The sequence below is a fragment of the Adiantum capillus-veneris genome, chromosome 22, assembly GCF_014529385.1.
Source record: "Adiantum capillus-veneris isolate H3 chromosome 22, ASM1452938v2, whole genome shotgun sequence".
Lineage (NCBI taxonomy): Eukaryota > Viridiplantae > Streptophyta > Polypodiopsida > Polypodiales > Pteridaceae > Adiantum > Adiantum capillus-veneris.
Genome location: NC_140952.1, coordinates 127,467,486 through 127,492,126, shown reverse-complemented (window position 1 = coordinate 127,492,126; position 24,641 = coordinate 127,467,486). Strand labels below are relative to the sequence as shown.

General features: G+C 44.0%; 1 protein-coding gene across 1 annotated transcript; it reads left to right on the top strand.

The window, feature by feature from the left end:
* Nucleotides 1-1,314: 1,314 nt before the first annotated feature.
* On the top strand, nt 1,315-23,773 carry LOC147430190 (glycine-rich RNA-binding protein 2, mitochondrial-like). Its single transcript, XM_086494696.1, has 4 exons — nt 1,315-1,537; nt 22,668-22,736; nt 22,823-22,929; nt 23,012-23,773. Exons 1-4 carry the CDS (start codon nt 1,420-1,422, stop codon nt 23,147-23,149), a joined length of 432 nt encoding a protein of 143 aa, XP_086350822.1. The 5' UTR covers nt 1,315-1,419; the 3' UTR covers nt 23,150-23,773.
* The last annotated feature ends 868 nt before the right edge of the window (nt 23,774-24,641 follow it).

Genomic DNA, 24,641 nt, shown 5'->3' with positions numbered 1-24,641 from the left:
AGAGAGAGAGAGAGAGAGAGAGAGAGAGAGAGAGAGAGAGAGAGAGAGAGAGAGAGAGAGAGAGAGAGAGAGAGAGAGAGAGAGACCCTATGGCCTACCTCAGAACCTCGCAATGATGGCTACACCCTTTCCAAAATAAGAGCGCCGCTTGTCTCTTTTCCTACCTCCTTAGACTCTTCCCTTTTTCCCTCAATTGGTTGCATCTTCTAAGATTCTTGGTTATTTTTGAGTTTATATCAGCTGGTGCCCCCTACCACTATAATATTCATTGACCATGGATGATTGGTCAATGAAAATTTATAGTAGTAGGGGGCATCAACTAGACTAGAAAGCCTAACATTGGCCCAAAGATAGAGTGTTTGCACTCCCCTAAGACCCAAGATAGCTATAGCAAGCTAGTATACAGAACCGACTAGTTCGCTCCACTTGCCAAAATATGGAAGAAAAATTGGTCGGAAGAGTGACGGTAAAAGAGTCTTAATGCCATTTGGGAGATCAAATGGCCTAACTACATGAAGATGTTTATTTGGAAGGTACTTTGGGGAGCCATTTCTAATGGGAATGAGATTTGCGCAGAGGGATTGGCACCGACACTTGCTTTGGTTGCAGAATAGATTCAAAGTATCTTCTGCATCTATTAAGTAATTGCCCTACCTCATGGGGTCTGGCCACTAAAATCAACAGATGGGTGTGGAAGACGTGGAAGATTACATATGACCTAATCTCGGGAGGGCGTAGATTGCAAGGTCAAGCCATTCTCCCAAATCACCAGATTTTGTTACTTAAATCAGATTTAGAAAGCGAGGAACCTTCGTGTCTTTGAGGCAAAGCTTGTTGTGGCTCAATTTGATGACATTTTGTGTGAGAGTATTGAGCTCATTATGTTGTAGGATCAAGAGAGAGACAATCGCTAATGTCAAAGAGTGGAACCATGCAATTAAGTGCCTTAGCTACTCGGGAGGTTTTACCTAGCAGCTCTATGTCTAGGTTCTGTTGCGTCTGTGATCAAACACCCTCTTGGAATCTTTGCCCCCTCAAGGCACATGTAGTGCTTGAGGTTGATTGTATATTTTTTTCCGAGTCAATATAAAATCTCTCCAAAGACAGACGTTGGCACTACCTTTGTGTGTGTGTGTGTGAGAGAGAGAGAGAGAGAGAGAGAGAGAGAGAGAGAGAGGAAGAAGAAGAGGACGAGAGACTAGATTAAAGAGAAGAAGATCTTCTCGAAGGGTGCTTCATTGTAGGCCGGCTAAGCATATGCCACTAAAAATAGTTATGTCAACTTCCCACGAAGGTTAATTTTTTCATTTTCCATCTCCCATATATCTACTGGACGCTGTTAAATTCAAGCTGGCGCGAGATTCGAACTAGGGGCGCTCGTTGTCATCTGCCCTGCAGCCCTAGAGTGCAAGTGAGGAAATGGCTTCCAGAGGAGCAGGTCGCTCCATCTTACGCCCCCTGCGCCAAACCCAGCTGCAGCCCTTCTCCATGCAACTGTCTCGCTTCTTCTCCCTTGGGACCAAGCTCTTTGTTGGAGGTTTTTCTTACAATTTTCCACTCGAGTGCTTTGTTTGTGTGTCTGTGTCCTGTCTTGTTTTTCTTGAGAGAGAGAGAGAGAGAGAGAGAGAGAGAGAGAGAGAGAGAGATTTTCTTACATAAAAGTTTGCGTTGTTAAGTTGATATGCAGTCACACAAGTGGGCTTTTCAGATTGAGAAGGCATCACGGGGCTGTACAAGGGCACAAGATTTTGTTAACTCCTCCCAAGTAGGATTTTCAGATGAGAAAATTTTGAAATTACATGTTAAATGTTTGTAACATGAAAACCAAGGGAATAAGTCACGAGGGGATTGTATTTGTCAAAATACCTTGGGGCAGTTGGATTGATCAGAGAGATGCTCATCTTAGTATCTTCCCTTGGCTTTTGAAGTGGAGGACAAGTGGGTTTCTCCTCCCTCTCATCTCATAGTTTGGTTGTGCCAGAGATGTGCGATACTTTATATCATTTTGTAGCTAGCACTAGTCTTTATGGTTTCAACAATGCCAGTGTTGCTAAATGGACTATTTTTTTATTTTTTTGAGTAATTTCTTTTTATTAAAATTAGGATATTTAAATGTGTGCAATTGAACCGTAAGGTTAGGAATTATAGATCTACGAGAATCGTTGAAAGCCATTAGGAACGGACAACTCCAATGTGTCATATATGATGGGTGACGTTAAGCATCGTGAAGGGGTTGTACCGTTAGTTCGGTAGGAGAGACCGAGAAACGGATATTCTTGATGCGTCACATGATGGGTGACGGGAGCATCGGAAAGGGAATATTTCGTTGGTCTGGTAGGAAACTCGAACTCGAAGAAGGAATACGCGTAAGGATTGCCGGTATGCAGCAGTTCAAGTGCATGTTCCATTGCATGTGTTGGAGTTGGCTTCGACTAGCAGAGGGGGATACTTTTCCCTCTAGAACCACTTCTTGTGATGATCATTGGACTTTCTTGGATAAGGTTTAGAGGTGGAGCATGGGTGCCAAACCCTTAGCCAACAATGACAACAATTTGAGGAGGCCTTGATGGAGTGTGGACTTCTCCTTTCTCCATGTTCTCTCCTTCCCCATGTGCTCTACAGATTTGGTCACTTCTTTGCCCTCTTGTGAGCTTGTCAGCACCAGTTTTGGGATAGGTTTGCAACCTTTTGTGGGCGGCGTTCTTGATGATCGACAACAGATTTGTCAAGATCCTTTGGATGACAGGTTGCACTTATTGCAACAGTTGGTGGATGTCACGTGACACATCCAACCCTATGTGTTCGTGGACAAGCTAGAGCATGACCAGGGTTTAGTTCAGTCAAATCAGTCTAGAATAGGAAGTGATCTGGCACTTTTGTGAGTTTGTTCGCAGATCGTGCATGCCCAGACACTTAGAGTAGATGCATATCCTCTGGTTGCACATAACATGATCATCAGATTTCCATCAGAACCCATCAGGAGCATTTTTACAGTGCATAGACCTATTTTTCCTATTTTTGATATTTTTCACTTATTATTTTTAAGTGGCTTTTGTTTGAAAGTAGGTAGGGCAAATTTACTAAGTTTGTATATATAGAAACCTAGCGCTAGCACTTTCTGGTAGAAGAGGCAGTAGGAGCACCTTGCTCAACAGGCAACTTCTCAGCAAGACCCCCACAGAGGCCTAGCGTTTTTGCAAGAGACAGAAGAACCTAGCGTTTTTGGATCAGCGTGGACCTCATCGTTTTTGCAGTTCTGTCGCGACAAGGCCACAAGAAGACCAGCGTTTTTCAATTTTCAGCGGTTAGCACCGGCAGTACAAGTCTCGAATCTCGCAGATCTCACCTTCCCGCAACAGATTCTTGCCACACGGTCTGATCCCACGAAGTTTGCAGATTCAGCCCGGAAAATGCAGATTTCAGCATCTGCGTTTTCAACGCGTCGTCGTCGCATCGTCGTCATCGACATCGTCACTGACATAGAGTCAGAATTCAACAGATATAAGATTTGCAGATTTCAGCGCTTAGCATTTTCAGATTTCACTCGTCTTGTCGTCGTCCTGATCGTCGGCAAGTCCAAAGCATTGTAGAGTTTGTTTAATCAATAGTAGACCGCTCTTGCATAGAGAGTGGGGCCTTCGGAGGAGGGTTTGACAACATTCTGGTGTCGTATTCTTCTCTCCCTATCTCTCAGTCTCATGCACCTTCATTCACAGCGTTCATCCACTTTGTTTGTGTCCATTGCACTCTCCCACTGAAGGAACGGAAGGCTCTCCCTTCCGTAAGTAAAAGGAACCTTGAGCATAGTTCGGAGCACTCATCTTGAGAAAAGTTCAACATTCATTCCGTTGCTCCTTACATTGGTATCAGAGCTTTGGCAGTGTTTTATATCACTCAAGGAAAGAATCACAAGAACCACATATTTTTTTTCTTGCTTGTAGCGGTCGCACGTAACCCAAGATCTCTTGGGCGTGTCGATTCCTAATCGTGTTTTGGAAGAGTGATTGGAAACCCAAGAAAGAAGGGCTTGTCTAGCCTTCCCTTGTGCCTCTTTTCACTCATTGAGAGCGGACCGTGCACTTAGCGGCCGCCCAATCGATGTGAGGTGGGAAAAAGCAACCTTGGTGTGAGCGCAAGGCCGCCAAGTGGTGCGCTCGCGGACAAGAGCAGAACTCGGGTGAACAGAAGATCCTTCTCTAACACAGATTGCAAGAGAAAGAAGACCCTCAAGAACCTCAAGACCCTCAAGAACCTCAAGAACTCAAGATCCCCAAGAACCCAAGACCCACAAAAACCCAAGTTCCTCGAGAACTTAAGAACCAAGATCACAGTGTATGGTCATCACCCGAAGCGGAATGGATACTTCGCATGGAGGTGGTGAGAATGGGAGTGGCGAAGAAGAGTTTTCCTCACCAAGAGGTTTGCTCGACCCTCCCTCTTCCCCATCTACGCCACGGATTGTATCAAATCCTATGGAGGCTTTGGTTAAGACAATGCTGGACATGATCGCACAACAAGAAGCGAATCGTTTGGCGGCCGAAGAAAGACAGGCAGAGCGTGTGGCACAGAGTGAACGACGCATGCAAGAGTTGGTCCGACATGTTCTTGCCTCGAAGTCCGAGCTAGCCAAAGATGGTAGTTCATCAAGTGGTGCAAGCCGAGATTTGGACTCCAACAACCGAGACACCAAGAAGATCGAGTTCAGTAAGTATGATGGTAAAATGGATGCTACGGTTATTCATTCTTGGTTGCATAAATTTAATGCTTATTTTGTGACAACTAAGAAGACAAGAAATAGCAAGGTTTTGACGGCAGCTATGTATCTTGCCGGTGATGCCATCAATTGGTACCATGCATGGCAAGAGGCACAATTAGCTGCGCACCTAGAGGAAGCCGACGAATTCACGCCCCTTTCTTTCAATTAGGCCGATTTCCAAGACAAGCTCAAGGCGCGGTTTATGCCACCTTAGTATCTTGCACGATTGAAGGACGATTGGCGCGGTCTCAAGCAAAATGGTATGCCAGTTATGTTTTTCTCTAATCGTGTTTTGCAGCTCGGCACCCAATTACGCAAATCGGATGATGAGCGCAAGGAGGCTTTCAATTTCGGATTGGACGACTATATCAGGTTTGATGTCGAAGTCCTCGACCCAATCGATCTCAACAAGGTGGTAGCGATTACTTTCGCACAGGAGATGAAGCACAACAAGAGAAAGCCTAAGGAAAACAAGACATCCACAAGTACCTCTCAGAATGGTAAGAACGGTAACTCTTCTAACCAATTTTCCAATAGTCTTTTAGAAAAGAACTCTCCAAATGAACCCAAGGGTAAAGCTAACACAATTGCTAAACTTAAGCTCACTCAAGATGAAAAGGTAGCACAAGGAATTTTAGGAGGATACATCACGTCGGAAGAGCAAAGCACCTATTCTAAGGAAGGTTGTTGTTTTCATTGTCACATTAAGGGTCACATAAAAAGAACATGTCCTAAGCTTGACTCTAATGAAAATAAAGAATCCACAGAACCCACTTGCTCTGTCAATGCAATAAATGACATTACGAGTGTGCCCCAAGTTTCTCATGACCCTCCCATTGATGAGTCTCTCATTAAATGTTATGGTCATATGCCTTGATGTGTTGTTTACAGTTCAACAAGGTGCTTTCCGTAGAAAATTTTTAGTCTCTCCTCTCTCAGGATGTGATATGATTTTGGGCATTTGATGGTTTCGTGAGCATAACCCTCTCATTGATTGGGCGGAAAATACGTTCACTTTCAATGTCAAGTGCCTCTCCCCTTGTCATTTGTGGAGAGCAAGTTGTTCATTCTTCATCTCTCATTTCTACTGTGCTGGCGAAGATTGAACGGATTCAAGAAAAGGAGTCTCTCTCAGTCTCTTCTTCTCCAAAGCATGACACACAGGATTTGCATGATAATAAGCATGATGAATTACATGATACTGAGCATGATGATTTGGGTGATAAGGACAAGTATGATGATTTGCATGATGATCAAGATGTGATTTCTCACAAGCATGATGATTTGCATGAAGATGATGTGATTGTTCACAAGGATGATGTGTTCGTTGATACTTTTTCTAGTGAAGCTAATCTAATTACCAATTCGATCAATCACGAAGAACCGATCTTGGCTCTCGAGTCGAGGTCCAAAGAACCCCCTCAAAAAGAACGCACCTCCTCATGAGGAACCGATCTTGGCTCTTGAGGCTAGGTCCAAGGAACCCTCACAGGAAGTACTATGTGTTCGAATGATTAGTTAGCACGCATTGTACGAGTGTTGCATTCGTGATCGTTTCCTGTATTTTAGTCAGCGTCTTTATGTGATCCCTTTCCAAAGGTATCAAATATTGTTCGTTGAGCACGTTTCACTTCTGAATGAGCTCGGATGTATGCGAATTTCTCCTGAAAAGATGAACTGTTTGCATTCAAGGAAGTCACATTCCATGTCTCTTCCTTGGCATGACACCTTCGTAAAACGAGCACCAGAAAATATGAGCACCAAGCATGTGCATTTCCGTTGTGATTTGCCACAGTTTATTACTTTAGATCAGAAAGACAAGATTCGATCTCATTGTTTGTGTGTGTGTGTGTGTGGTGAACCGTTCGGCACTCCGTCTATTTGTTCATCTACATTGCATGCACAGTCTTTGAGGAAGACGAGATTTTATCCACTCACTTTACATGGAATGGGTATGTTCATGTTTTTGTGTTGGAAGTGACTTCATGATTTTTCAGGCATGGAGATTCTTGAAGAAGAAAGAAGCATGACTCTAGACGAAGTGGAAGCATTGAAGGAGCCTCAGAAGACTTTGTGTCGCTTTCGGCGCGGCCCAAAGAAGAAGGCATTGCAGACCTTCATGAAGTTCAAGTATCGTACGACCCACACATCCGAGTGGGTTGGCAAAGAGTCCTTTCCAGGATTCCGGATGTTATTGGTGATCTCCCTTGATGCCATATAGTTTGGTACCAGTACCTCACTTTGAAAAGGAGGGGATGTCACAAAGTGACGACGTCGCTACTGACAACAGAAACCCTAATTTCTGCAAACCTTAATTTTTGCCAAAAACCCTAATTTTCGGAAATCGCGAAGGCTAAAAAAAAAAAACTTTATTTATTTATTTTTTATTTTTAATGACGAGCGACGCGAATCTTGCTTTTTCTCTACGCCATGAGAAAGAGAGAGAACTTGCTTTTTTTTAATTTAAAAAAAAAAGAGACTCTAAGAGAGAGAGAGAGAACTGATGCTTTTTATTTTTAAAAGCTTTTGGGGCTTTGCTTTTGGGCATTCCTTGTACCTATAAATACGTGGTGAGGACTTCACTTCTCAGAGCATCTGGACGCAAAGTCTGAGAGTGAAACCCTAGCCACTCTCTTGTACTTTGATCTGATTAATATAAAAAGAAATATCGAAAGGGGCGTCAGTCTTTGGGGCCAATATCTCTAGGCACGGAACTCCGCCGGGCCAGTGTAAATCTATTGTGATCTGTGAATTGTTTTGAAGTGGTTATTTGGTGCTGTCGCGGTTGATTCTTGACTTGGACACTCCAAGTCAAAAATCAATCGCGACAGCACCAAATAACCACTTCAAAACAATTCACAGAATGATCACGATGATTTTCCGATTACATGGCACGTCTGAGACGATTGTCTCCGACAGAGACCCCAGATTTATGAGTTTGTTTTGGAAGGCAATTTGGGAGAACATTGGCACACGGTTGCAGTTCTCGTCATCGTTCCACTTGCAGACTAACGGGCAATCTGAGATTGCCAATTCAGTGGTTTTAGATTTATTGAAGTCTTGTATCTCGAATCAGAAGACTCAATGGGAAAAGAACTTACCTTTGGTGGAATTTGCCTACAATAACAAGATACACTCTTCGACGGGGAAGACGCCATGTGAGATTGTTGAAAGTGCTGCGAAGGTTCCGTCCTTCCTAAGCACGAAAGATTAGATATTGGAAGCCGATGAATATTCGCGAGATTTGGATACGGCTTTTGCCAAGGTTCGCGAGACTTTGCAGGAGTCTCAAGAACGACAGAAAAAGGTTGCGGATCGCCATCGTCGCGACTTGAAATTGAAGGAGGATGATTGGGTGCTCTTACGTTTTGAGAAGGCACGCCTACGAAAGAAAAAGGGAAAGGAGAGGCTTTTTCCAAAGCTTAGTATGCAATACTACGGACCTTTCCAGATCACTGACAAGATAAATGATGTCTCCTTCCGATTGAAACTGCCAGATACTTGGAGGATTCACAATGCATTGCATGTGACTCTCTTGAAACCTGTTAAGAGTGATGTGCCTGATGAGCAACCCGAAGTGGAAGAAAAGGAGGAGATCCTTGTTCCTGAACAGATTTTGGCACATAACGATACGGAGAAAGGTAAAGTCCGAAGGCGGTTCTTGGTTAAGTTCAAGAACTTTCCTGCATTTGATGCGAAGTGGATGGAGGAGGAGGACCTAGCACATACTACTCGGATTGTGAAACTTTACCTCGATGTTTTGGTTTACCATAGTCTACTCCAAACGGAACCTAGAACTCAGCTTGGCCGAAGATCTGGTGCAGTGGGATGCACAAGAGGAGAGTTACTCCGCTCCTTTGTCAACAGATGCCTCGATTTTGATACTAAAGTCATTGAGCTTCAGGGATACTGAGAGCTGACAGTATTCTGCTGGATGACTTTATGAAATGGAATTCCTGATAATGATACTGATTTGTTCTTGACTTCTTTTGAGTGCAAGAACTGATAGACGAAATGATTGCAGTATTTTGGTCTGATTAAACTCGAATAGACATGGTTGCAATAGGGGTTAGTCAATCGGACATCGATGAGGTCTCGACTGGACCTAGATGTGATTGCTAGCTACATTGCCGATAAATCATGGTCTAAGATCCGAATGAATGTTGAATGTCATGTGATGTCTGGTGATGTCCTGTGATGTCGTGTGATGTGACTGTCGATTTTGTACATGTGCTAGATGTGTGTTCCTAGTACGTAGGTACTAACAGTCAGTGTCTGCTAAGACGGTTTATGGCTTTTGTCGGTTTTGCAGGCGTAATCGCGGTCGATTACAATGCTTTCAAGAGGGGGGTAGGGTATGTCACAAAGTGATGACGTGGCTACGGACAGCAGAAACCCTAATTTCCGAAAATCGCGGAGGCTTTAAAAAAAAAAACTTTAAAAATAAATAAATAAATAAATAAATAAATAATGATGAGCAACGCGAATCTTGCTTTTTCTCCATGCCATGAGAAAGAGAGGGAACTTGCTTTAAAAAAAAAAAAAGACTCTCTAAGAGAGAGAGAACTAATGCTTTTTATTTTTAAAAGCTTTTGGGGCTCTGCTTTTGGGCATCCCTTGTACCTATAAATACGTGGTGAGGGCTTCACTTCTCAGAGCATCTGGACGCAGAGTCTGAGAGCGAAACCCTAGCCACTCTCTTGTACTTTGATCTGATTAATATAAAAAGAAACACCGAAAGGGGCGTCAGTCTTTGGGGCCAATATCTCTAGGCACGGAACTCCGTCGGGCCAATGCAAATCTATTGTGATCTGTGAATTGTTTTGAAGTGGTTATTTGGTGCTGTCGCGGTTGATTCTTGACTTGGAGTGTCCAAGTCTGTTACAGGGGATGTCACGTGACACATCCAACCCTATGTGTCCGTGGAGTGGACAAGCTAGAGCATGACCAGGGTTCAATTCAGTCAAGTCAGTCTAGAATAGGAAGTGATCTGGCACTTTTGTGAGTGTTTGCAGACCGTGCATGCCCAGACACTTAGAGTAGATGCATATCCTCTGGTTGCACATAGCATGATCATCAGATTTCCATCAGAACCCATCAGGAGCATTTTTACAGTGCATAGACCTATTTTTCCTATTTTTGACATTTTTCACTTATTATTTTTAAGTGACTTTTGTTTGAAAGTAGGTAGGGCAAATTTACTAAGTTTGTATATATAGAAACCTAGCGCTAGCACTTTCTGGTAGAAGAGGCAGTAGGAGCACCTTGCTCAATAGACAACTTCTCAACAAGACCCCCCACAGAGGCCTAGCGTTTTTGCAAGAGACAGCAGAACCTAGCGTTTTTGGATCAGCCTGGACCTCAATGTTTTTGCAGTTTCCTCGCGATAAGGTCGCAAGAAGACCAACGTTTTCAATTTTCAGCAGTTAGCACCGGCAATACAAGTCTTGAACCTCGCAGATCTCACCTTCCCGCAGCAGATCCTCGCCACACGGTCAGATCCCGCGAAGTTTGCAGATTCAGCCCGGAAGATGCAGATGTTAGCATCTACGTTTTCAGCGTGTCGTCGTCGCATCGTCGTCATCGACATAGTCAGAATTCAGCAGATATAAGATTTGCAGATTTCAGCCCTTAGCGTTTTTAGATTCAGCCTTCTCGTTGTCGTCCTCATCGTCATCGACATCGACATCGTCGGCAAGTCCAAAGCATTGTAGAGTTTGTGCAATCAAGAGTAGACCGCTCTCGCATAGAGAGTGAAGAAGGGTTTGACAACATTTTGGTGTCGTATTCTTCTCTCTCTATCTCTCAGTCTCATGCACCTTCATTCACAGTGTCCATCCACTTTGTTTGTGTCCATTGCCCTCTCCCACTAAAGAAACGGAAGGCTCTTTCTTCCGTAAGTAAAAGGAACCTTGAGCACATTTCGGAGCACTCATCTTGAGAAAAGTTCAACATTCATTCCGCTGCACCTTACAGTGGAGACATCTAGTTCCTACTCCCGCAGCTAGCAACATTAGGATGTCTTTGCCTCCGGAAATCGCAGAGGCTTAATTTGATTTTTTTATTTTTATTTTTTAAGAAAATGATGAGCGACGCGAATTTTGCTTTTTTTTCATTAAAAAAAAGAGAAAAGACTCTCTAAGAGAGAGAGAGAGAACTGATGCTTTTTATTTTAAAAGCTTTTTAGGCTCTGCTTTTGGGCATCCCTTGTATCTTTAAATAAGTGGTGAGGGCCTCACTTCTCAGGGCATCTGGACGCAGAGTCTGAGAGTGAGAACCTCGAGCCACTCTCTTGTACTTTGATGATTGATTAATACAAAAAGAAATACCGAAAGGGGCGCCAGTCTTTGGGGCCAATATCTCTAGGCACGGAACTCCGCCGGGTCAGTGTAAATCTATTGTGATCTGTGACTTGTTTTGAAGTGGTTATTTGGTGTTGTCGCAGTTGATTCTTGACTTGGAGTGTCCAAGTCTGTTACAGTGGTATCAAAGCACGGCCGATTTCTCTTCTACGGGAAATCCGATCCCCGAAATTTTTTTCCGCGGCACCTATGGCTTCAGGCAATGATCAATCGACTCCCTTTGCATATGGAGATGCGGGCTGGGATCACAATAAAGATTCAGACAGAGAGTATGGCCCGCCTCGGCCTACTTAGGCGGAGCAAAGAGAGATGGAGCGTCGTCGATTGATTGGCGATGCAATAAAGATGATGCTCAATTTTGCCAAGGACCCGAAGATGGCAAAATATATGAACCAGACCTCTTTGGAAGAGGTACAGACAGAGTGGCAGAGAACCACAACACCACTCCCGAAACCCGCTCTCAAGAAACCTTCTGCCTCCAAGAAAATATACGGAGAAGGAACTGGAGAACGTGGTTGATGCACGGATTGCGCAGCTTTTTGACGGGCAAAAGAAAGCCAAAAAGCACGGCAAAAAGCAGAAGAAAAGCACTAACTTTCCATGTTATTTGGGTCGTCAGTCGACATTTGACAAGGCAAAGAAATTGAAGAAGCGCGTCAAGTTTGAAGACCTACCCGGTTCTTCTTCTTCTTCTTCTGATAGTTCTTCTAGCTCTTCAGACTCGAGCGAAGAAGACAGGAAAAGCAAAAAGCGAAGCAAAAAACAATGCTTTGGAAAGGGCAAGAAAAAGGCAAGGAAGTCTAAGTCTCGCCTAGTGAGTGACTTCTCTACAGAGGACTCGTCTATATACAGTTCAGACTCTGACAAGAGAAACTTCTATGCGAACAAGAAGAATTTTTACAAAGCCAACCAGTATGACTTTATCGAAGATAAAAGCAAGAAAGTCCAAGAGTTTAAGGAAGGTGGCCACTCGATCAAGTTTGATACTTTTCAGGATACTCAGATGCTTCGAAGGCTTTGTCTTTTATACAGCAGTTTGACATCGCTTTCGCGGGAGGACGCTATTCAGAGCACTCCAAGATTCGGAGAGCTACCTCTTACCTTAAGGGGAATGCTCGTACTTGGTGGTCCACGCTTCTTTTAACAAGAGTGCGCCAATTAAATGGTTGAAATTTAAGAAGCTTTTCTTTCTTCTTGGTTGACGCAAGAATACGAACGAGATGTACGAGTTGCTTGGAACCATCTTCGGATGACCAAGAAAGATACAATCAATGCTTATTGTGAAAGATTCTAGAGCTCTTTTCTACCCGCCTCTTCATTCAAGAAGAGAGAACAGATTGAGCGGTTTACCTTGGGTCTACCTACAGAGATCCGAGATCACTGCTTGGAACAGAAGTCAGCTTCTATTCAGGAGTTGATGAGTCATGCGAAGTGGGGCTTTGCCATTCACTTTGGCAGTTTGACCTACCCCACAGATGAGGCCATGACACAACGAGCCGAATAGACTGCTAGGAATGAAAGTAGAAAGAAAAAGAGCAACCCAGAGAAAAATGATGCACGACCCAAGCTTACTCTTGAGGAGAGAGCTCGCTTCATCAGAGAGGGGAAGTGCTTTGGATGCGGGGAACATGGACATATCTCCTCGAAGTGCCCTAATAAGGCATAGAAAGAACAAAATGATAAAGACGACGACAGGTTTGAGAGTTCGAGAGCAGCTGAGAAATGTGGCAGAAAAGGCAGATAGAAAAGCAGAACTGGTACCACATGGCGTGGGACCTGCACCGAATCTAATGATTGAAAGTACAAACTTTGCCGCTTTTGGGGTAAGGTGAAGGATCAGGAAGCTCTTTTGAAGGAGCCAAGGCCAACTTCTTTTCACTTGGAATTGGCGGCTCGATTTGAAATTACGCCCGACAGACTGACGCCACAGGCGGAGGTAGTTCGACTGGCACCCGGATGGGATGTTGCCATTACACCGAGCATTGGCAAACTTCGTTTGCAATGACAGGGGTGTTGAGGCCACGCGAGTGACGTTCTACTCAGGATCCCTTGGTACCACAAGAACTACGTCGTGGTTGACTACCGGGCCGAGAAAGCGACTTTGATAAATGAAGGGATTGGAGATTGTACTTGATGAACTTCGGTTTCTTACTCATTCTTTTGGGAGAGAACTGAATGATGGATAAAGGTTGAATATGTTTTGACATGATCAAAAGAACGCCAAGATTTTTCTCCACACTCATGCCGATTGCTTTTCAGAGGGCCTGAAGATCAAACCATTGATCTGATACGTAGAAGCACGCCACCGAATCGGCCTCCTTACCGTGGAGCCGAGTACAGAATGAAAAGATTATGAACCCAGTGAAAGACCTCTTGGAAAAAGGGTCTTGTCCAACCTAGTACTTCACCGTATTGCTCTCCAGTGTTGTTGGTTTTGAAGAAAGACGGATCTTGGAGAATGTGCATCGATTATAGCACTCTCAACGAAATCACCATCAAGAACAGATTTCCGATTCCTAGGATCGATGATATACTCGACAGGTTATAGGGATCCTCGTGCTTTACCAGGATTGACTTGAAGAGTGGATATCATCAAATCAGAATAGCGCCAGGAGATGTCTACAAGACAGCTTTTCGAACGACTTTTGGGTTATTTGAGTTTTTGGTGATGCCTTTTGGCTTAACCAATGCTCCTGCGACATTTAACCGGATGATGGACAAGATTTTTCGAGAGTACGGGCTATTTGTTGGCACTTTCTTTGACGACATCATTGTTTTCTCCAAGAATGAGACAGAACACAGGATCATCTGCTTCAAGTCTTTCAGGCATTACGAGATCACACGTTAGTGATTAATGCAAAGAAAAGTGATTTTTTCCTACCAGAGATACACTTTTTGGGACACATTGTGTCAGCAGCAGGAGTGCAAATGGACCCGGCCAAGATAGAGACTATCCGTGATTGGCCCGATTTGAGGAATGTCCATGAAGTTAGAAGCTTCTTGGGACTGTGTTCGTACTACAGGCGGTTCATACGAAAGTTTGCAGAGGTTGCTTCCCCTTTGCATACCTTGACACAGAAAGGAGTACCTTTTTCGTGGGGACCCACAGAGGTGACTGCCTTTCAGACATTGAAAGAGAAATTGACTACAGGACCAGATTTGACTTTGCCGGACTTGCAGCAGTCATTTGAAGTATTTTGTGATGCTTGTGGTCGTAGTCTGGGTGCGGTCTTGATGCAAGAAGGCTATGTCATAGCTTACGAGAGCCGTTTGTTCTCTAGGCCGGAGATGACAGCACAGATCTATGAGAAAGAGCTTTTGGCGGTAATCCATGCTCTTACTCAGTGGCGGCATTACCTACTCGGAGCGGATTTTACTGTCTTTACAGACCGTCAGAGTTTGCGCTACTTCTTGTCACGGAAGGAGCTTTCAGAAAAGCAGATGCGGTGGGCGAACATCATGTCACAGTTCCACTTCCAGATTGTCCATGTGCAGGGACAGAAGAATGTGGTGGCAGATGCTTTGTCTCGGAAGCCGTTGGATCTAGCTATTTCCTCGATACATCATAGGAGCTTCGAGGATATGGTCGATCAGTATGCCACAGATACAGATTTTGCAGATATTTTCACACGGATACGGGATGGGGAGACAGTAGTTGGATACTCCCTTCGGGAAGGCTACTTGATGAAAAAGACTATGTTGTGCGTTACACAGCCGTTGAGGGATAAGGTTATGACTGAATGCCACTGTCCACCTTTTACGGGTCATCGCGGCATTGCTACCACCATGAAGGGGGTAAAGAGATACTTCTTTGGGCCGAGACTCAAAAAGGATGTGGAAGAGTTTGTGCGCAGTTGCTTGGTATGCGAGAAGGTCAAGTTTTGACAGGCATAAGGCAGAGGGATTGTTATAGCCTTTACCCATACCCACCCACCCTTGGGAAAGTATTGCAATTTCATTTTTGATCTCCCAAGAACACAGAATGATCACGATGATTTTCCGATTACATTGCACGTCTGAGACGATTGTCTCCGACAGAGACCCCAGATTTATGAGTTTGTTTTGGAAGGCAATTTGGGAGAACATTGGCATGTGGTTGCAGTTCTCGTCATCGTTCCACTTGCAGACTGACGGGCAATTTGAGATTGCCAATTCAGTGATTTTAGATTTATTGAAGTCTTGTATCTCGGATCAGAAGACTCAATGGGAAAAGAACTTACCTTTGGTGGAATTTTGCCTACAATAACACAATACACTCTTCGACGGGGAAGACGCCATGTGAGATTGTTGAAAGTGCTGCGAAGGTTCCATCCTTCGTGAGCACGAAAGATTAGATATTTGAAGCGGATGAATATTCGCGAGATTTGGATACGGCTTTTGCCAAGGTTCGTGAGACTTTGCAGGAGTCTCAAGAACGACAGAAAAAGGCAGCGGATCGCCATCGTCGCGACCTGAAATTGAAGGAGGATGATTGGGTGCTCTTACTTTTGAGAAGGCACGCCTACGAAAGAAAAAGGGAAAGGAGAGACTTTTTCCAAAGCTTAGTATGCGATACTACGGACCTTTCCAGATCACTGACAAGATAAATGATGTATCCTTCCGATTGAAACTGCCAGATACTTGGAGGATTCACAATGCATTGCATGTGAGTCTCTTGAAACCTGTTAAGAGTGATGTGCCTGATGATGGGGAGCCTGATGAGCAACCCGAAGTGGAAGAAAAGGAGGAGATCCTTGTTCTTGAACAGATTTTGGCACATAACAATACGAAGAAAGGTAAAGTCCGAAGGCGGTTCTTGGTTAAATTCAAGAACTTTCTTGCATTTGATGCGAAGTGGATGGAGGAGGAGGACCTAGCAGATACTACTCGGATTGTGAAACTTTACCTCGATGCTTTGGTTTAGCATAGTCTACTCCAAACGGAACCCAGAATTCAGCTTGGCCGGAGATCTGGTGCAGTGGGATGCACAAGAGGGGAGTTACTCCACTCCTTTGTCAACAGATGCCTCGATTTTGATACTAAAGTCACTGATGTCTCTTTGAGCTTCAGGGATACTGAGAGCTTACAGTATTCCGCTGGATGACTTTATGAAATGGAATTCCTGATAATGATACTGATTTGTTCTTGACTTCTTGTGAGTGCAGGAACTGATAGACGAAATGACTGCAGCATTTTGGTCTGATTGACCTCGAATAGACATGGTTGCAATAGGGGTTAGTCAATTGGACATCGATGAGGTCCCGATTGGACCTAGATGTGATTGCTAGCTACATTGCCGATAAATCATGGTCTATGATCCGAATGAATGTTGAATGTCATGTGATGTCTGGTGATGTCCTGTGATGTCGTGTGATGTGATTGTCGATTTTGTACATGTGCTAGATGTGTGTTCCTAGTACGTAGGTACTAACAGTCAGTGTCTGCTAAGACGGTTTATGGCTTTTGTCGGTTTTGCAGGCGTAATCGCGGTCGATTACAATGCTTTCAAGAGGGGGGTATGTCACAAAGTGATGACGTGGTGGACAACAGAAACCCTATAATTCCTGCAAACCCTAATTTTTGCCAAAAACCCTAATTTCCGAAAATTGCGGAGGCTTAATTTGAAAAAAAATAAATAAAAAAAATTTAGAGAATGATGAGCGACGCGAATTTTGCTTTTTTTTATTAAAAAAAAGAGAAAAGAATCTCTAAGAGAGAGAGAGAGAGCTGATGCTTTTTATTTTAAAAGCTTTTCGGGCTCTGCTTTTGGGCATCCCTTGTATCTTTAGATAAGTGGTGAGGGCCTCACTTCTCATGGCATCTGGACCCAGAGACTGAGAGTGAACCTCGAGCCACTCTCTTGTACTTTGATGATTGATTAATACAAAAAGAAATACCGAAAGGGGCGCGAGTCTTTGGGGCCAATATCTCTAGGCACGGAACTCCGCCGGGCCAGTGTAAATCTATTGTGATCTGTGACTTGTTTTGAAGTGGTTATTTGGTGTTGTCGCAGTTGATTCTTGACTTGGAGTGTCCAAGTTTGTTACAGCCACAAGCAGAGGCAGTTCTAGCGTCACCCGGTAGGGACGTAGCCATTACACCTGTCATTTGCAATCTTCGGTTGCATTGTCAGGGGTATTTTGGGCACGAGGACTTCTACATAATGCCCTTGGAAGGTTGTGATGTCCTCTTGGGAATTCCTTGGTACCATAAGAACAACGCCGTGGTCGACTATCGGGCGAGAAAAGCGACTTTGACTATAGAAAAGGGCCGAACCATTGTACTTGATGTGAAACTTAAGGGAGAGTCTGTCCCTATTGTATCGGCTTCGGCCATTTCAAAATTAATGAAATCTAGTCTGTTTTTGTTTACTCGATCTTTTTGAAAGAGTTGAATGATCATCATAGGACAAATATGTCAGATCTAGCAAAAGAACGCTAAGAATTTCTCCACACTCATGCCGATTGCTTTTCTGAGGGTCTGTCAGGTGAGTTGCCACCAGCTCGCCCTGAGAATCAGATCATTGATCTGATACCTGGAAGCACACCACCGAACCGGCCACCTTACTGTGTGAGCCGAGCCCAGAATGAAGAGATCATGAACCATGTAACAAACTTGGACACTCCAAGTCAAGAATCAACCGCGACAGCACCAAATAACCACTTCAACACAATTCACAGATCACAATAGATTTGCACTGGCCCGGCGGAGTTCCGTGCCTAGAGATATTGGCCCCAAAGACTGGCGCCCCTTTCGGTATTTCTTTTTGTATTAATCAATCATCAAAGTACAAGAGAGCGGTTAGGGTTTCACTCTCAGACTCTGCGTCCAGATGCTCTGAGAAGTGAGGCCCTCACCACTAATTTAAAGGTTACAAGGGATGCCCAAAAGCAGAGCCCCAAAAGCTTTTAAAATCAAAAGCATCAGTTCTCTCTCTCTCTCAGAGAGTCTTTTCTCTTTTTTTTTTAAAGAAAGCAAAAGCAAAATTCGCGTCGCTCATCATTTCCCAAAAAAAAAAAAAAAATAAATAAAAAAAAATCCGCCTCCGCGATTTCCGGAATTTAGGTTTTTTGGCAAAAATTAGGGTTTGCAGGAATTTTAGGGTTTCTGGCAGAAATTAGGGTTTCTGCTGTCCGCCACGTCATCACTTTGTGACAAACCAAGTGAACGACCTCTTGGAAAAGGGTCTTATCTAGCCGAGTACTTCACCTTACTGCTCTTCAGTGTTGTTGGTTTTGAAGAAAGATGGATTTTGGAGAATGTGCATCCGGATTTCCAATTCCTAGGATCGACGATATTCTAGACCGACAATAAGGATCCTCTTGTTTCAACAGGATCGATTTGAAGAGTGGATATCATCATATCCGAATCGCGCCGAGAGATGTCTACAAGACAGCTTTTCGGATGATCTTCGGTTTATTCGAGTTTTTGGTTATGCCTTTTGGGCTTACCAATGCTTCAGCGTCCTTTAACCGAATGATGGACATGATTTTCAAAGAGTACAGATCTTTTGTGGGCACTTTCTTTGATGACATTATTGTCTTCTCCAAGGATGAGGCATATCATAGAGCACATCTGCTACAGGTCTTTCAGGCATTACGAGATCACAAATCGGTGATCAATGCAAAGAAGAGTGAATTTTTCCTACCAGAGATACACTTTTTGGGACACATCGTCTCAAAAGCAAGAGTGCAGATGGACCCGGCCAAGATAGAGACTATCTGTGATTGGCCCGATTTGAAGAATGCCATGAAGTTAGAAGCTTCTTGGGCTTGTGTTCTTACTACTGGCGGTTTATTAGAAAGTTTGCAGAGGTTGCTTCCCCTGTGCATGTCTTGACACAGAAAGGAGTCCCTTTCTCGTGGGGACCCGCAAAGGCGATTGCCTTTCAGACATTGAAAGAGAAATTGACTACAAGACTAGTTTTGACTTTGCCGGATTTGCAGAAGTCATTTGAAGTATATTGTGATGCTTGTGGTCGTAGTCTGGGTGCGGTCTTAATGCAAGAAGGCCATGTCATTGCCTACGAGAGCCGATTGTTCTCAAGGTCGGAATTGACAGCACAAATATATGAGAAAGAGCTTTTGGTGGTTATCCATGCTCTTACTCAGTGGCGACACTACCTACTCGGAGCCGATTTTACGGTCTTCATAGATGATCAGAGTTTACGCTACTTCTTGTCACAGAAGCAGCTATCGGAAAAGCAGATGCGGTGGGCGAACATCTTGTCACAGTTTCACTTCCAAATTGTCCATGTGCAGGAACAAAAGAATCTGGTGGCAGATGCTTTCTCCTGGAAGCCGTTGGTTCTGGCTATTTCCGCGATACATTATAGGAGCTTCGAGGATATGGTCGATCAATATGCCACAGATACAAATTTTGCAGATATTTCACTCGGATACGGAATGGGGAGGTGGTAGCGGGATATTCCATTCGGGATGGCTACTTGATAAAGAAAACGATGTTGTGCGTTACACAACCGTTAAGGAAAAAGGTTCTAACCGAATGCCTTTGTCCACTATTTACGGGTCACTGCGGCATTGCTACCACCTTGAAAGGTGTGGAGAGATACTTCTTTTGGCCGAGACTCAAGAAGGACGTGGACGATTTTGTACGCAGTTGCTTGGTATGCCAGAATGACTGGTCAAGTTTGACAGGCATAAAGCACAGGGATTGTTACAGCCTTTACCCATACCCACCCGCCCTTGCGAAAGTATCGCAATGGATTTCATTTTTGATCTCCCGAGAACATAGAGTGGGCACAATGGTATCTGGACTGTTATTGACAAATTTAGCAAGCAAGCTCATTTCATTCCAGTAAAGAAAACAGTCAAGCCGGTTCACTTAGCGAGGCTGTTTGTGGCCCATATCTTCAAAACAAGGTGATGGGTATTCCTGATGCGTCACAAGGTGGGTGACGGGTGCATTGGAAAGGGAATATCCATAGTCGAGAGGAAATTCCGAACTGTGTTAGAATTGTGTACAAGGAAAAGCATGCACTTGAATGAAGATGGGTTCAAAGGAAACTTTGAGGAAAAACGATGCGTTCTGAGAAAGCGGGATTGCTTTTCGGGAAAGCAGATGCTTTCCTGCGAGGAAGTCTATGTCCATTGTCTGCATTGCAACTGTGCATGTGATTGCATCGGGGAAGTGTTGTAAGCATTGTTTTTAACTTATAAGGTATTGAGTTTTTGGACAGATTCATACCATTTTTAAAATATGCCGGCCGCCCACTTTATAAGTGGGCAACCACCTGGAAAATAAAGCAACAAAAACCAGCCAGCAATTTCTCTCTCTTTTTCTGGTTGAAGACCAAGGAAACAAAAAACGGCCGCGATCTCTACCCGGGCAGCGAGCGCTTCAGCTATCTTTGCTGTGGCCAAGAAGCTATAAAAGCATCACACTCCTTCTCCCAGAGGGAAGACTAGTTTTTGCAAGGAGAAGATGCTGCTGCAGATTTCAGTTGCAAAGAAGATGTTGCCATTGATGTCCATGGCTGCCCCAAGTGTACCAGATGTCGCCAGGATCCAGTGCGCGAGTTGAAGAAGTGCCTACGGAGCGTGCTTCCATCGGGACAAGCTGCTGTTTTTCTCTGTTTTCAGCCCATAAATGTCGTTGACGGGGCTGAGTTACGAGAAGGAACCCGAGAACACACCTCTTTTGTGTGTAGGATTGGAAGAGAGGATTTTCTATGTAGAGATTTCTTCCGGGGAATTGCTTTTCGAGAACCGAGTTGTGTTTCGAGCGTCGAGACTTTGAAGGTAACGATTTTCATGTTATTATCTCTAAGTATTTGTTTGCAGGTGTACTTCCTCTTAGTGAGGGAGTAGGAGCCGAGGAAGGCATGAGCCTCTGCAGGAGAAAGCGCTTTGAGGAACTAGAGCCAGATCAGCCCAAGGGTTTCGTACCTGAGTTTGGAAGTAGATCCACGGATCGGAGAGAGGTAGTCTCTTGAGTTGTGATCCGGAAGAGGGGATTCCCAAGTAAGGACTCCGTGTCCGGGAAAGCATAGTTGTTTTGCAAGAAGTCGACTCTGGAAACAGAGTTGCAGGGATGCTATACCCTGAGTCTAGAAGGTGAGATCCGAAGGTGAGAACCTTGGTTCTCGAGGATTTGGAATAAGGTTTTGCCCTAGGAATAGGAAGTCGAGGCTTCCAGGAACCATCAAGTCTTATTCTAGAATGAACGTGGTAATACGTTCGGTTCAAGTGCTTGTACAGACTTCTCCTCAATAATAAAGATACTATTACCGGGGGGGGACCAGCCCATCTTCTGGTCCCCAGTACTGTGTCGATTCCCTTGGATAAACTAACAAGGGTGCAAGTTCTAAAAGATTGAACAGACTATCCATCCCCAAGGCGGTGTCTAAGGTCTCTAATTGAGATTGAAATCAGTGACAAAAGCTTCACCTTGCGAGAGTAGATGCCCGGCCCCCCGGCTCGCTAAAGTAAAAAGAAAGTACTGTGTCGATCTTCTCACTCTCAATCCCTCTCGCACTCTCTCTATTTCTCTCTGGCTTCAGTAATAAGTGATAAATCCTATTTATCCGAATATATTCTATATTGCTATGCGCTCCCATTTGTGACATATACTACCTCTCTACAGAGAACCACCGAGCTTAGGATAGACAATCTTGTTCACCAATGGCAAATCAATGGCCAACCCGGGCAAAAGTTGGAAAATCTCCCCACATGCCTAGAATTGGAAAAGCCTCACAAGGATGGGCACAACCACAAAGAGGCCCTCACTCACAAGATCTAGATGGGGAAATCCAGGAGATGATTTTTGAAACCCTTAACATAAACTCACCACTAGCTCTTGATTGTACCCTCCCCTCCCTCTTTTGTAATTCTGCATCACTGCAGTCTATATGCATTGAATACATCAGGGGTTTTTTCACCCCACTCTTCTAAATTGCGTACTGGCCATTGCGTTGTTTGAAAGGGTCTCAAAGCCTCTTTTGAGAAAACAGCTTTTGAATGTATCAATTGCTTCAGAAACCATATCAACCCTGGAATCTGCAACCTGAAGATACAAGATTCTGTTTGGCTGATTGGTTTCTGCGTTTTTGCTGGGAAGGATCCTTGTGTGCCTGCGTTTTCAGCCAGTAGACGACCGAGAGAGCTGCTGATTCTCAGCAAAGAATTGGATGAGATCAGAGATCTGGGCTGAAGTCCAGAAGGGACTCAAGTGCGACGGCTCATCTTGGGGGCCGGTATTTTTGCAGATATTTAGTCTCCAACCGGTAGGAGACTTGGTGCGGCAGACGGGTCTGATTTTGGACCTATTTCAAACAGCTGGTGTAAGCGTCGCTAGTTTTCAAAATAAAGGATTTCCCACTGAAAAAGACACAGGGTAAAAGTTCTGGTGCAAAGATTTCTTTTAATTACTGGGTCCGTGATCTTTGGTAATGATCTCATCCATCACAATCTACTAGAGATATAAAAAACGGCACAAAGTTTTGACTCGTTAGGTTTTTTTTTCACTTAGTATTTTGAGTCCCGATGTTTTTTTGGCAATATGGAGGTTGCTTTACAGCCTTCTGCTATCTTTGTTTATGGACATTTCAGGTATTTCATTTGAAACGGATGAGGATCAACTAAGAGCAGCTTTTTCAGCATTTGGAGACGTCACTGAAGGTACCGATGTGTCTATATTCTTTTGGCATGCCATTTTCATACCATTGCTCAATGCATTTATCGATCAAGTATCCTTAATGTAATAGCAAGGATTGTGCTCGATATTGAATCTGGAAAGTCAAAAGGGTTTGCCTTTGTCATTTTCGCATCAGCTAGTCATGCTGAAACTGCCATGAAGACCATGGATGGGCGGGTGAGCAGACAGGAAGCCTTTATCTTTTCTATCATTGCCCTGAAATGATAGCTTGAATTTACCGTTTTGTTTTTGTGCACAGGCCTTGAATGGTAGAACGCTCCGCGTTCGCCCTGCAACTGATAAGCCACGTACCTTTGGAGGCACGGGCTATGATGGCAGGTATAGCGATGGTGGAGACTATGGAAGTGGTGGCTATAGGGGCAATGGAGAGAGATGACATGGGGTATTACTAAGCTGAGGTAGTGGTGGGGTTATTACTAATGGTGCAGATGCTAGCAGGAACTCCGATAGTGCACATTTTTCAACTATCAGATATATGCTGCAGAAATGGGGGTGAATTGCAGGGGGAGTGGATTTAAAAGGATAAAAGGGTTGGGACTAGTTGAAGAAAGTTTGGAGAACCTTTATCATTGCAATTGTGCAGATTGTGTGGGTTAAGAGTTATGCAACACCACACAGCTTGTTAGATGTTTAGGAATGAGAGTGAGGACACTATACAAGTTGCAAAAGAGTCCCTATATAGATAGTTTTCGGTTGTAAACGCAAGGTGCCTGTAGTTTCAAGAACAGTGAACTAGTTTGCATTGGAAGTTGTTTGAGGCTATTATACTTCTGACAGAACAGCTAGTGTATAGGGTGGAGTGTGATATCCTTATGTGCTGCGACTCGGGGCTGAAAGGCTAAGCATTTGTTAATAGCACTCATTGCCCCCGTTTATGTAGGCTATTCATTTACCCTGTCAGAAGAGGATCCCTGGAGTTCAGCTTTGAATTAGCTTAAGCTGTGAGGCTATTTTGTCTCGTGAGGTTTTCAATGTTAGAATCACGAGCCTGGGTTTTTCATATGCCAAAATTTTGAAGAGGTTTTTCTGGTGGATATATTTGCTGTAAAATTGTTAGCTAACTCAAGTTGACCAATGATAGAAAGATTGAGAACGCCTCAAGGTTTGGGCATTATTCTCAACATCGCATGCAATTTTCCTTGCCTTTGAGAGGCCCTCCCAGCAGCAAGAGGTTATTGCAAGCATGGGTTAATTAGAGGCCTACCTCTCAAAACTAACTTTGGGAAGGGAGGAATGAGAAAGGTGGAGGAGCTACAGGTTAATGGGTTCACTCGAGGAAGATCTCAAAAGCATCTAAATCATGGAGGCTTTGCATGAGAGCATAGAATGGAGGGTGAAGGGGCGACTGTAGTGATGGATGCATTGAGCACAGCCTCACTTATTCCGAGTTAGTCAAAGGACATGGCATAACACATCATGGTTCTTGACAGCTATTTGATGGTTTTCTTTTCCTTGCTGGTTGTCTTGAGTTACAGAGGATGATTCAAGCATTATAAGATTTAGGAATTTACTGTTGTGAGACTGCAATCTGAAAACATATGCGTGTTCTGTATGAGCCTGAGCACGTGCTGCACAGGCCCTTATGCAATTGGAAGCTCCTTAGCTCTGCAAGGTCTGCATCATCTCAGAACATAGTGGTTCGAAGGTATATGCTGTAAATGATGGTATACAGATATATACCATCATTTAGGGCTTATATACTGTGTGCGCGCAAAGAACAATATAATCGATGGAACTCTCCATCCAATGTTCTCGGTGCTTGGTGAAGAGCTTTGGGTAGTAGCCAATTCAACCTAAAGAAAATATTTTTGTTGTATCAATCCAAATTCATAGCTTTGTTTGCTTTTATCAATGTGAACCATCAGATA